The sequence below is a fragment of the Bubalus kerabau genome, chromosome 11 (assembly GCF_029407905.1).
Source record: "Bubalus kerabau isolate K-KA32 ecotype Philippines breed swamp buffalo chromosome 11, PCC_UOA_SB_1v2, whole genome shotgun sequence".
Lineage (NCBI taxonomy): Eukaryota > Metazoa > Chordata > Mammalia > Artiodactyla > Bovidae > Bubalus > Bubalus kerabau.
Window position 1 is genome coordinate 100,907,409 of NC_073634.1, and position 14,148 is coordinate 100,921,556.

At 44.7% G+C, this 14,148-nt stretch overlaps 1 protein-coding gene across 2 annotated transcripts in view; it reads left to right on the forward strand.

Annotated features, from left to right (window-relative positions):
* The window catches only part of GARNL3 (GTPase activating Rap/RanGAP domain like 3), a 162,098-nt gene that overhangs the window by 100,541 nt on the left and 47,409 nt on the right, over positions 1-14,148 (forward strand). For both annotated transcript variants that reach the window (XM_055541190.1, XM_055541191.1), the window contains exons 10-12: positions 10,008-10,083; positions 10,722-10,820; positions 11,887-11,990. In XM_055541190.1, the coding sequence (XP_055397165.1) occupies positions 10,008-10,083; positions 10,722-10,820; positions 11,887-11,990 (279 nt within the window). The remainder of the gene's footprint in view (positions 1-10,007; positions 10,084-10,721; positions 10,821-11,886; positions 11,991-14,148) is intronic.

Below are 14,148 nucleotides of genomic sequence, written 5' to 3' on the forward strand. Positions count from 1 at the left end.
AGGAACACAGCCTTTCCCCCAGGCACACCTCTCTGTGGATTTGCACAGCGAGGCTCTTATCACTTAAAGACTTGACTGACATATTTTCTCCGGTGTATTTCAGAATTTTCTTTGCAGCTAGCCATAAAGATAGAGAAACAATCAAGCTGCTTAAATCTGCTTGGAATCGTTCAAATTTTAATCCCATGATCAGGGTGAGGAATGAGGTTTTCATTTTCATTCAATTAAAGCTGAGGTACTTTGTTAGCACATTCAGAATGCCATATTATGTGCATGTTTCCATTCCCTGTTGTCCCACTTGAAAAAGAATGTTAGGTTTTACAAGCGCATGATTGACGTAGAGAAATATCTGAAATACTATCACTCAACAGTTGAGTATTTACTCAATGAGAGTGTGTGTACACTGTTCCTGTTGGTAAACGGCAGTATCACCTGTCCAGTTGCTGAGGCCAGACTTGGAAACATCCTTAATACCTCCTGTCTCTCACACCCCATCTAATCCATCAGCACATTCCAATGACACTGTTTCAAAACATACCCCTGACTCGCATGCTTCTCAGTGCTTCCACCACCACCACTCTAGTCCATCGACACCAGCCCCACCATCTCCCACCTGGATTCTGCAGAGCCTCCTGCTCTTCTGCCTGCTTCCTCTCTTGCCCTCTCTTCTACTTTTCATAGAGCATCCAAACATGGTAAGCCATCTGCTCCCTTTGCTCACAACTCACTGGCTTCCTATCCCACTCAGATGAAGCCCAAGGTCCTCACTGCAGCCTGCTAGGGCCTGTGTAATAAGGCCGTCCTCTGCTCCACCCTCAGCTCCACACTAGCCACTGGGCTCCTGCTTCCTCGTCCGCAGGAAGCCTGCTACTCCCACTGCAGGGATGCTCGTCCCAGACGTCTCCTGGGTCACACCCTTTCTTGATTGGCATCTCTGCTCAGGGAGGACTTTCCGGTCCCTTAACTAAAATATCTCTCACCCACTGCCCTTCTGCACTGTTTGTTGATCTTCTTAACACATGGATTTCATTTATTCAGTTTTTATCTGTTGCCCCCACTAGAACAGGGACTTCTTCCATTTTTTTTCACTGCTGTATCCTCAGAGCCTAGAATAGTACATATAGAGGACACAGAGTAAATATTTGGTTGAATATGTGAATTATTCATTGACTGAGTGAATAATGAAATCGTATGATGCCATTGAAAGAAATGAGGTAGGTCTTTATTAACTGGCATGGAAAGATTTCCACAACGTAGTACTTACCGAGGAAAAAACAATTTGTGGGGCAATACAGTATAAGCCTAGTTGTTTCTGTAGGCAAAGATTTCTATGTATATTCATTCATTTCTTGATTCAACAAATGTTTACTGACCTCTGACTGTGGGTGTTGCGTGTACTATTTGAGGTGTTGGGGATATATTGATGAACAAGGCAAGGTCCCTTCTTCGTGGAGCTACAATCTGCTGGGCTGAGACAAACTAAGCAAGAAAATAAACAAGCATAAACACAGTCCTACTGACAATTCCAAGAGCTCTGGGGAAAGTAAACAAAGTAGTAACACAGCATAAGGAGTAGATTTTACCCACTGGCCAAACAGAAGGTTTCTGAGGCAGCGACACCTCATGATTCCTGAACATGGCAATGTAAAGTCGAGGAGGGAGGCTGAGCGGCTGCCCCCCACATTGTTGGCAGGAGTTGCCATGGGCAGGTTAGTGGAAGTGTCGGGCAGGATGTGGCAGAGAATGGGCAAAAGGAGACATCCACATTGTAATTTACCTATTATCCGAGTACAATCATGCTTGTTGCTGAAGAATCCATGAACTCCATGTGTAACTTGTAAAAGGCAAAAGATAAAAGTCATACACATTTCTGGTAAACATTTGAAAAATGCAGAAATGAACAAAAGATATAAGGAAAATATCACCTAAAATCACAGAGAAAACTAGTATTGGTAGAGTATCACATTTTGATATATATTTGCTATATTTTATCTAAGATTAGGGTTATACCATGTATAGTTTTTAGGCTTCCCTCATGTCTCAGCAGTAAAGAATCTGCCTGCAGTGCAGGAGCCGTTGGAGATGTGGGTTTGATCCCTGGGTCAGGAAGATCCCCTGGAGGAGAGCATGGCAACCCACTCCAGTCTTCTTGCCTGGAGAATCCCATGGACAGAGGATCCTGGGGGGCTACAGTCCATAGTGTCACAAAGAATTGGATACGACTGAAGCAACTTAGCACACATGCATGTAGAGTTTTTATGTCTCAAAATTCCTAATTCATAAATATTTATTGCACACCCACACAGTACATGCACCTGCCCTTTGTGACAAACAGTACAGAAATGTATCAGTGGAAAACAGGAAGGAGCTTCTCTGCTGGCTCAGACGGTAAAGAATCTGCCTGCAATGCAGGAGAACTGGGTGCAATCTTGGGTTGGGAAGATCCCCTGGAGAAGGGAATGGTTACCCACTCCAGTGTTCTTGCCGGGAGAATTCCATGAACAGAGGAGCCTGGCAGGCTACAGTCCATAGGATCACAAAGCGTCAGATACAACTGAGCAGCTAAGCACACATACACGTCGGTGGGAAACACGAATGCTCCCCCACTTCACCACTTCCACCCTCTCTTGAAGAACCCCTGTTGCTGTTTGGTTTATTCTCTCGTACTTGTCTTTGAACCTCCCAAATTTTGAAAAAGGAGTAGCTCATCTCTTTATTTCTCAATTTTATTTCCTTACTAAGGGCATATTTGCTAGCAGCAACAAGGGCACTTGTTATAATGTACTTGAAGAGGTGTGACCAGTGATTAGCATCCTTCACAGCCTCCGTGAGAGCTGTGTGGCCAAGGCACTCTTCTTTAATCTCACCCGCTTCTTGAATTTATCCCAGTTCCTCCCAATTATAGTGATAATCAGCTGCAAAGATGAGCAGGGAAAAAATAAACAATACTAGTGATGTTTCTGAACTGTTGGCTATTTGGTAAAGTGTTGTTGGTGTCCTGAAATCCATTGTGTAGAGATCCTCCTCTCCCCTCGGCAAGAGAAAACATGGTGTCCCAGGCGACACACATGGAGGGGTTGACAGATGTGTAGGAACATGTGAAACACGGAAATATGGAGGCATTGCCCAGACAAGAGTAACGAGGAGCTGAGGGTATCCAGTTCTGAATTAAGACATCATATCTTGATTCCAAAATATTCTTTTGGAATCAGTGGGGCTTGTTGTTCAGTCGCTCAGTCATGTCCGACTCTTTGTGACCCCATGGAATGAAGCACACCACCTGTCCTTCACCAGCTCCCAGAGCCTGCTCAAACTCATGTCCATTGAGTCGGTGATGCCGTCCAACCATCTCGTCCTCTGTCGTCCCCATCTCCTCCTTTATTCTTCCCTCTCATACTTCACTTTCCTCAGAAGAAATATAATTCCTAGCATACTATTAATTCCCCAAAACATGACTACACGTTGGTTTATAATCATGTTGAGTTTTGTCTCATGAAATTTGGAACTTAAAAATGTAAAGTCCCATACAAGTAGGAATTACAAATATGACCTTATCTCTATGGTGAGTATCTGAGCAGGACTGAAGTCCCAAGAAAACCAGTTTCCACGATTCCCTCCACCAGTCACCTCCCTCCAGAGGCCCAGGTATGGTCTTGAGACTTTGCACTCCCAGCCATCCCGCAAGGCCCCCTGCTGCATGTAGCAGCCAGCCTCATGAAGCACTGATGACAGCAAGTTCAACACTGTTAAAATATGACCCATGATGGTCAGGTAGCCCCAAGTCAAGTGATGCCCTCCTCAAATAGCCCCTCATAAAAGCTATCTCCTCCAGAAATACCATGCATTCTGTTCAGTGATACCTTGATTTCTGGAGATAGGAGACAACTCTGTTAGTCACTGACATTATTTGGGAAGCCCTGGAAACAAAATTACCTAAATGAGACTCTGTAATTTCAAGTGCTTACCAAGGCCTTGCAACACCAGTCTTTTGGGAGCCTCCACCTGAAGTGGAGGCTGAAGTGATGCTGAAGCTGGAACTCCAATACTTTGGCCACCTGATACAAAATACTGACTCACTGGAAAAGACCCTGATGCTGGGAAAGACTGAAGGCAGGAGGAGAAGGGGATGACAGAGGATGAGATGGTTGGATGGCATCACCAACTCAATGGACATGAGTTTAAACTCCAGGAGTTGGTGATGAACAGGGAGGCCTGGCGTGCAACAGTCCATGGGGTTGCAAAGAGTCGGACACGACTGAGTGACTGAACTGAACTGAACTGAACTAAACTGAACTTGAAGTGGATGGGGTCCTCTCAGCAAGGATGCTGGTGCCAATGACAGAGCAGCCCCAGAAAAAACTTTCCAAAGCTTCATCCAGTGATCAGGCAGCAATGGGCCCTATTTCTGCTTGTAACTCTCAGCTTCACTCAACTCAAAACCATCCTGAGAAGACTGTGGCCCTGTGTTGAAAAGAGCACTGCATCGCAAGTCAGGAGCCCTGACTTCCAGCTCCAGTCCTGCCATCCACTTAGTCCCAGGCTTGGGCACATCTCATCTTCCCTGGGCTTCAGTTGTCCTGTCTGTAAAGTGAAAGCGTGGATTCAGTGGAGCATAGGGCGGTTAGTTCATGGCTCATCGTTTCAGTCATTGACCCAGTACTTCTGCCCTTAGCTTGCTAGCTGTCAGCCCAGCTGGACATGACCCTGAGCTGGTTGCTTCTGCTGTTTGGTCCCTCCAGTCCAGTGATTCTCAGACAGGGGCCCCTGGGCAAGCAGCATCAGCATCACCTGTGGACTTGTTGCAAATACAGATTCTTGGCCCCTACCCCAGACCTGTGGGGTTGGAGGCCCTGGGGTTGGGACCAGCAATCTTTATTTTAACAAGCCTCCCAGCTGATACTGATGGCCGTTCAAGTTTGAGAACCACTGCTTTAATCCCTGTGCTGTTATTCTAAGAAGGTTATCTGTCAGACCCCAAACCACTATAGGTGCTTGTTAAGGGACCACTGAGAGTGGAAAAGGTGTCAGAGTCATGGAGACATATGATTGCTATCATCATTTCCAAAAACAGAGAAAGAAGAGCTACAAAAAAAAAAAAAAAAAAAAACCCCAAAGTGACAGAGATCCTTGTCAAAATCCCAAGAAATTTACCAAAAATACATTTATATGGAAGAGGTGACCATTTGGACATCACCACATGGTCAACACGGAAATCAGATTGATTATGTTCTTTGCAGCCAAAGATAGAGAAGCTCTATACAGTCAACAAAAACAAGACCGGGAGCTGACTGTGGCTCAGATCATGAACTCCTTATTACCAAATTCAGACTTAAATTGAAGAAAGTAGGGAAACCACTAGACCATTCAGGTATGACCTAAATCAAATCCCTTATGATTATACAGTGGAAGTGAGAAATAGATTTAAGGGCCTAGATCTGATAGATAGAGTGCTTGATGAACTATGGACGGAGGTTCATGACATTGTACAGGAGACAGGGATCAAGACCATCCCCATGGAAAAGAAATGCAAAAAAGCAAAATGGCTGTCTGGGAAGGGCTTACAAATAGCTGTGAAAACAAGAGAAGTGAAAAGCAAAGGAGAAAAGGAGAGATATAAGCATCTGCATGCAGAGTTCCAAAGAATAGCAAGAAGAGATAAGAAAGCCTTCCTCAGCGATCGATGCAAAGAAATAGAGGAAAACAACAGAATGGAAAAGACTAGAGATCTCTTCAAGAAAATTAGAGATACCAAGGGAACATTTCATGCAAAGATGGGCTTGATAAAGGACAGAAATGGTATGGACCTAACAGAAGCAGAAGACATTAAGAAGAGGTGGCAAGAATACACAGAAGAACTGTACAAAAAAGATCTTCATGACCCAGATAATCACGATGGTGTGATCACTCACCTAGAGCCAGACATCCTGGAATGTGAAGTCAGGTGGGCCTTAGAAAGCATCACTATGAACAAAGCTAGTGGAGGTGATGGAATTCCAGTTGCACTATTTCAAATCCTGAAAGGTGATGCTGTGAAAGTGCTGCACTCAATATGCCAGCAAATCTGGAAAACTCAGCAGTGGCCACAGGACTGGAAAAGGTCAGTTTTCATTCCAATCCCAAAGAAAGGCAATGCCAAAGAGTGCTCAAACTACCGCACAATTGCACTCATCTCACATGCTAGTAAAGTAATGCTCAAAATTCTCCAAGCCAGGCTTCAGCAATACATGAACCATGAACTTCCAGATGTTCAAGCTGGATTAGAAAAGGCAGAGGAACCAGAGATCAAATTGTCAACATCCGCTGGATCATCAAAAAAACAAGAGAGTTCCAGAAAAACATCTATTTCTGCTTTATTGACTATGCCAAAGCCTTTGACTCTGTGGATCACAATAAACTGTGGAAAATTCTGAAAGAGATTGGAATACCAGATCACCTGACCTGCCTCTTGAGAAATCTGTATGCACGTCAGGAAGCAACAGTTAGAACTGGACATGGAACAACAGACTGGTTCCAAATAGGAAAAGGAGTACGTCAAGGCTGTATATTGTCGCCCTGCTTATTTAACTTATATGCAGAGTACATCATGAGAAATGCTGGACTGGAAGAAGCACAAGCTGGAATCAAGATTGCCGGGAGAAATATCAATAACCTCAGATATGCAGATGACACCACCCTTATGGCAGAAAGTGAAGAGGAACTAAAAAGCCTCTTGATGAAAGTGAAAGAGAAGAATGAAAAAGTTGGCTTAAAGCTCAACATTCAGAAAACGAAGATCATGGCATCCAGTCCCATCACTTCATGGGAAATAGATGGGGAAACAGTGGAAACAGTGTCAGACTTTATTTTTTTGGGCTCCAAAATCACTGCAGATGGTGACTGCAGCCATGAAATTAAAAGACGCTTACTCCTTGGAAGGAAAGTTATGACCAACCTAGATAGCATATTCAAAAGCAGAGACATTACTTTGCCAACAAAGGTCTGTCTAGTCAAGGCTATGGTTTTTCCAGTGGTCACGTATGGACGTGAGAGTTGGACTGTGAAGAAAGCTGAGTGCCGAAGAATTGATGCTTTTGAACTGTGGTGTTGCAGAAGACTCTTGAGAGTCCCTTGAACTGCAAGGAGATCCAACCAGTCTATTCTGAAGGAGATCAGCCCTGGGATTTCTTAGGAAGGAATGATGCTAAAGCTGAAACTCCAATACTTTGGCCACCTCATGCGAAGAGTTGACTCACTGGAAAAGACTCTGATGCTGGGAGGGATTGGGGGCAGGAGGAGAAAGGGACGACAGAGGATAAGATGGCTGGATGGAATCACTGACTCGATGGACGTGAGTATGGGTGAACTCTGGGAGTTGGTGATGGACAGGGAGGCCTGGCGTGCTGCGATTCATGGGGTCGCAAAGAGTCGGACACGACTGAGCGACTGAACTGAACTGAACTGTGGAAAATAAGTTGTATCTGACCACTTGTGTTTCTTTTCTCATTTATTACACACAGAGTTGTTCCATGAATATTTATTAACCCTCTCCAAAATGCCCAGCACGGTAGTGGGCCCTGGAGATTCCACAGAGAGCAAGATATGTACCATCCCTCCTTCATGGGACTTAAGTTCTAGTGGTGCGTGCATGCTCAGTCGCTTCAGTCGCATCCAACTCTTCGCAACTGCCAGGCTTAGACTGCCAGGCTTCTCTGTCCATGGGATTCTCCAGGCAAGAATACTGGAGTGGGTTGCCATGCCCCATTCCAGGGGATCTTCCTGACCAAGGGATCGAACCCAGGTCTTCTTCGTCTCTAACACTGCAGGCAGATTCTTTACCACTGAGCCTCCAGAGAAGCCCAAGTTCTAGTGGTAGAAACAGACAAATATGCAAGTTCAATAAAAAGAATTACAGAGTGTGGATAGGTCTATTAAGAAGATAAACAAAGTGCCATGAAGGAGAATAACAGTGCAGGAAGGGTGACCATGTTAGGAGATCAGGAAGTCCTCTCTGAATTGACATGTGAGCTGAGACCCACATAGTGGGCAAGAGCCCTGGGTGGAGGCACCATCCTGAAAGCTACCTCCCTCTTCCTCACTCTACAGAGAAAACCACCAGATAGAAAATTATTACTACTGATGGGTATGTATCTGTCCTTCAGATGTACTGGGGACAGAAGAATGTTTAGAAGTACAGCCTAAGCCCCTTGGCTTTTCAGAGTTTGAATGCTCCCAGACCAGCTATCCCGAATTCTGTGCTCTGCCTTGACCCACCCACCTCTGACCCATTGGCAATACTTTGTTGTTGTTTAGTCACTAAGTGGTGTCAACTCTTTGCAATCCCATGAACTTTAGCCCACCTGGCTCCTCTGTCCATGAGATTTTCCAGGCAAGAATACTGGGGTGGGTTGCTATTTCCTTCTCCAGGGGAACACCCTGATGGAGAAATGGGCTAAACCTCTCTAAATTTGGTCTTCCCCTAGATGACTTGAGAGATCCCCTGCAAAGGCTTGGGAAGGAGAAAAGTAGGTTAGGTTCTGCCAAAGGCTGGGCTTACCCTGATTGCTTCCCAGGCCTCAGGAGTGAAATGGCTTGCATTAAAAATCCAAGTGGGGTATAGTTTCTTTTTTGGAGGATAGGGTTATTAATTTTTTTGATATTAATTTTCTTTTAATACCAAATCACTATAATACTGTGTAATTTTTAAACATTTTAATCTTAATGGATTCCACTCCCTAGCTGTTTCCAACAGAAACAATCTACAAGGCTAGTTTTTCTACAATCTCAATAGTTTCCACATTCCCAAGGCCAAGTCTACCCATACTGCCCTTGCCTAAGCCCATGACAGGTTGGAGAAGAGGAATCAAAAATAGCTTTCCCTCCTCCACCTAAGAATTGTGCTCTTTCTCTAGGGCCTATTTCCCAGAAGCAGACCTCTGAGTTCAGAAACGATCTCTGTGAGGTCAAATGGCAGAGGCATCGAAGGATTGCCTTTTTCCCAATATGGCCAGCAATATTTTACTCACCTTTGTTCTTTGTTGGCTCCTTAACTGGCAACTGAGAATCCCCTCATCAGACATCCTTGCAAAAGTTGGTCTTTTCCAACCTCAGATTTTTGTTTTAATTATGCAATATTTCAGGCACACACAAAAAACATAGACTATATATAATGAAGACCTACGAACCTATTACTCAGTTTAAGAAAAAATTATATGAAAAACACAATTGCGGTACTTTCATGGTGGCCTAGTGGTTAGGATTCTGGGCTTTCACTGTGGTGACCCGGGTTCAGTTCTGGGTCAGGAAAAATTCTGCAAGGCAAGTGGCACAGCCAAAAAATAAATAAATACAATTGAGCTCCCTGATCCTATTCTCTCTTCCCTGTAGAAGCGGCCATCTTGCATTTGGTATTTATCACTCCTACAGCATCTGATTTTAATCCTACATTTAATGTTGAGGATAGTAGACTGAACATTTGTACTGGCTACTTCTTGATTGCCTTTTTCTCCCCACATCTGTTTTGTGACTTCTTGAGATTAAATAGCTTTAGGAATTGGGGCAAATGAGCTTTTAGAGTACATTGTCTTCAGTTTCCATTTCTATTTCTAAAAAAGTCCACGAGTCTTTAGCCTCAGATTGTTGGGTTAAATTTTGAATCACCCTGAGCTCTCTGCTAGCTGGGTTCCAGATTGCCACTGCTGGGCTGATCAGAGCATGGTGCCAGTCCTGTGAGCTCCTGGGGTCTGTTTACTTTGAGCACTGTTTTGCTGCAGAATGGACCTGGCATCCTGCAGGCTCCATTGGTAATGAAATTTCCAGTGAACTCACAGAAGAACACAGGGTTTCCTCATAAGCTATAAAAATCAACAAATAATTGTTAATTTGGGTCAAAATTGAAATGGAGGGGAGGAAGTAATCTAGCAAGCCGCCACTGAGGTCACTGTAGGGTCCCTAAATACCAGCACATCTCATAACTGTGTCCGCTTTGATGAGAAAATTAAATCCAGCACCTTTTGTTGTCTCATTGTAAGGGCTCTGTGAATTTCAAGTTTGGGGTTCTTTTTGCCAAAGACGGCCAGCTCACAGATGATGACATGCTCAGCAATGGTGAGTGTCTCCCCCTTTTTCTAACAGAAACCCTGCCCCGCCTCATCGCATTTTAGACGATGCAACTCATCTTACCTGCTCAGTCTTTAATGCAAAGAAACAGCCAGTAGTTTTTATGAAGTTGAAGGGTAAATTTTCAGGGTAAATTTGGTAGGACACATGTTTGCCCAGTTTCGTTCATTTGACAAATATTCATTGGTCACTGAATCTGTACCAAGCACTGGCATGGGGGATTCAGTGTAACTGGAAAATTACATGGGGATTTGTTATCTCAGGAGCAACAGGGAAACTTTTCTCTGGGATTTTTATGCTTAAGAGAATTAGAAAATGGCCCTCTTTTCCTGTTATTTAGCACTTTTCATATTAACAGCCTGTTCCTTATTAACAGGAGTAGTAATGATGTTTTCCTTCTGCATTACTAGATCCTTGTGACCCCAGCCTGGCAGCACTCAGGTTGCTTAGACTGACTCTGTAGTTTTTCCTTTCCTCAGATTCTGGGAACTGTGGGCCTCCTGCACAGTCTCCAGAAGAGGGAATGTCCGTGGAGCCTAGTTAATCTTCAAAGGATTTCAGTACATAGCTAGAAACTAGGACCTTGTGGACACTGCACTTTGTTCACACTTGACCTCTTCTTACAGAAATCGGAAGTGACGCTTTTCAAAAATTTTTAAATCTGCTGGGTGACACCATCACTCTCAAGGGCTGGACAGGCTACCGTGGTGGTCTGGACACCAAAAGTAAGCTTGCCTCCTCCTCCATTCTGCTGTGTTTTGTAGAAGTTTTGTTTGCCAGCCTCATCTGAATTTGAATGTATACCCAGGGTGGAGTGTGCTGTCTTATAACTGTACAGCATTTATGGGTTTTTTCTTGTGCTTGCACTTCTGTCGTTTTATCTGCTCTTCACAGCCAGTCCTGGAGGTAAGCCAGGCAGGTGATGTGAGGCTCACTGGCCTAAATTTGATAAACTTCAAATCAGGTATCCTGAGCCTCTGGGGGCCTCATCTCTCCACCAGCCCATGCTGAAGTCACTTCACAGATTCTGAATACGGGAAGGTCAGGCGGTTTGTGAGAGCTGCCCTGAGCTCTCCTTATCCACCTTAACTGGTGGATGCTGGGATAAAGTATTCAGTCCCAGTGGTCAGGCCCAGCTTCCCACCCCCATGACCCCCCACCAAGCTCTGTGTGCCCATGGTCATTCCTGGAGTCCATCAGCCTCATTTCCCTTTCCAGGGATAATCTGATAGACACCCCTAGGAGTTAGACACTACTTTTATCTCTATTTGCAAATTTTAAGAAACTGAGGCTCAGAGAAAGGTGAGGTAATGTGTCAGAAGGAACATAGCTAATGAGAACTTGAATCTGAGTCTGCCCAACTCCAAACTCCATGCCATTAGTCAGTATACAATGCTGCCAGGAATATAGCTCCTTTTGTTTTATGGACATGATAATTACTTGTATGTCATCTTGTGTTCATTTTGGCCTGGACACCAGCAGTAACTAGAAGGCAAGGAGTTGTAACATGCTGTCCTTTGGGGCTCAGACTTCTCATGATCTCCTCTGCTCTAAGCAAGGCATGAATGAGACAGCAAGAGAGCTTAGAGGGGGATGAAGAGGCCCCCACGTGGGCAGTAGCCTTGCCTCAGCTGGAGAGGGATCCGTACTGTTGCCTCCACTCGGGTGGATGATCATAGGATCTTTGGAATGTGCTAACTGTGCTGTATTCCTCTAGCCTGCAAATAAAGACTGTTTCCTTACGGCCTCAGAACTCCCTGTGCCCACTAAATGCATATTGTATTTTTACAGATGACACCACAGGGATTCATTCTGTTTATACCATCTACCAAGGGCATGAGATCATGTTTCATGTTTCTACCATGTTGCCGTATTCCAAAGAAAACAAACAGCAGGTACGTGTGAACACGCAGAACACCCAGCGGTGACCTCAGTGTGGAGAGCGCATTGCTAACTTCATAGAACCAGAGACTGTGGATGTTCATACACGAGCCGAATTTAAGGACCAGTTTAGGGATGTTGTTTCCAGTCTGTTTGCTTGCAGTTTCACCAAGGCTTAGGAAGAACTACCCTCACTGGTGCTGGCCCCTTCAGGAGATAAAGGCTCAGACGGTCATGCACCTGTGTGTCTGTGTGACCGTGTGTGTGTGTGTGTGCCTGTGTGTGAGTGTGGTTTTCTAGACCCCTGACAGACGGTTTTGCATATACGCATCCTGTGACTTCTCTCCACGTGCCTGTGTCTTGTCAGAATGGTTGCAAGCATTTTTTCAGGTTAATGCAGGAGGTTAACACTGACCATTTCCCCAGTGGCCTGTGCCCCGTTGCGGAAAAAACTACCTAAGAACACTCTGCCACTGCAGAGATTAGCTGTTTCCAAGAGAAAACTTGCCCATTTGATGAAATCCAGATATAACAAAGATACATGCTGCTGGTTTTTTAAGGATTTGGGGGGTTCCATTTACCTTTGTATGAGATTCTTATCCCTTTTTTACACATTGAAGGCATCTGTGTAAGTAAATATCACAAACATGAATCGACAGTTGTTCAGCAAAGATTTGTGAGAAATGTGAACCTAGAGCCAGTACGTGAGCACTAAAAGGGCTTTTTTCTAAACACTTATAATCCTTATTTCAATGAGACTCCAGTAGGAGAAAGACACAAAGCAGATGGTTGGGCTAAAAAGTGATGTTATGATCATGAGAAATAGCGATGCTTTGGGGACATGCAGGTGGTGGGCTCAGGAAGAGCTAGTTCTGTTTGATGGTTTGGGGCCTGGAATAAGGAGCTGGTGGATTGTCTTACAGGCAGTGGAGACCCTCTGGAGAATTTAAGCTTGCTCTGATTTTAGAAGGCTAACTGGCAAGGGACAGGCGTAAGCAGGAAGTGCCTCGGCCCAGTAAGCTTGCTTAAGTGTCTATGAGTTCCTTTCTGCAAGCTTCTTCCCTTGTGTGGCTGAGGTGACCTATATTATCACTACCAGGCTCCACCTCTTAGGAGCTGAAGCTCTTAGGATCCTGGGTTCACATGGAGAAGAGAGACCAAGCTGACCCTCCAACTCATCATGAATTATATTGACCTCTTCTTACATCTCAACAATGATAGGGAAAAAATTCCACTGAAATATTTCATAATCCTCCTCCTCCCCCAACCCTGACCTTTTCAGCCCCGTACATTCACCAAAATATCCTGTGTCCTGTGACAAATGACGGCATTTAGCCGGAGACAGGAGGAATAAATGTGACAGTTCAACCTTTGCCCAGCTCCAGACTTTAACCTTATCTTTTTGAAGGGGCTGTTAGCATATTAAGAGAAAACAGGCTCACCAGGAGCACTGAAATGTTCCCAGATGAACTCTGGTGTTCTCAACATCTTGGCTGGATCTGTGGGTAGTTCTTGGGCCTTCCACTTGCCCAGCATCAGTAGATGTGAAGAAAATCACAACTATGAACCTTGTCTCTGTTACCAGAAACATAAAGCAGTGGGGAAGAGAGCCAAAGAAGTGCAGAATGACAGTGAACCTTCTCGGTGCAGAGAAGGACCAGTAACCGCAAGCCTCTCTCGTACCTGCCATGGTCTCTTTGGGGCCTAAGGTAACAGTCAGAAAATCTTGGTGGCTCATAAGATCTTGGTGGCTCTTTGATCTCCTAACATCTAAAACACTAGTGGAACAGTCTGAGCCACATCCCAAATCTGATGTAAAGAAACAAACTTTCACAAAGATTTTGTGGATTCTGGTTTTACAATAACTCCTTCATCTCTCTCTTCTATCACCGAAGTAAACCACAGTGGGGGCAAGGAAGTGGGTATTGGTATTTGTCTTTCTGGGGCTTATCTTCTCCCTAACATCTGTGATGTCCTTGCCCCTAACACCCAGTCTCCCAGTGCTCCAGAACCCGACTACAGCTTTCAGGACCAGATAAAAGCACAGGCTCTGTGTCAGCCCTGGGCCCAGCCCCAGCTCTGCCTCAAAGTGGCTCTGGGATCCTGGACTCATTGTGTGTGATGACAGCCCCAGGGCTCAGTTCTCAGCTCCTTTCTCTTCTCTTTTTACAC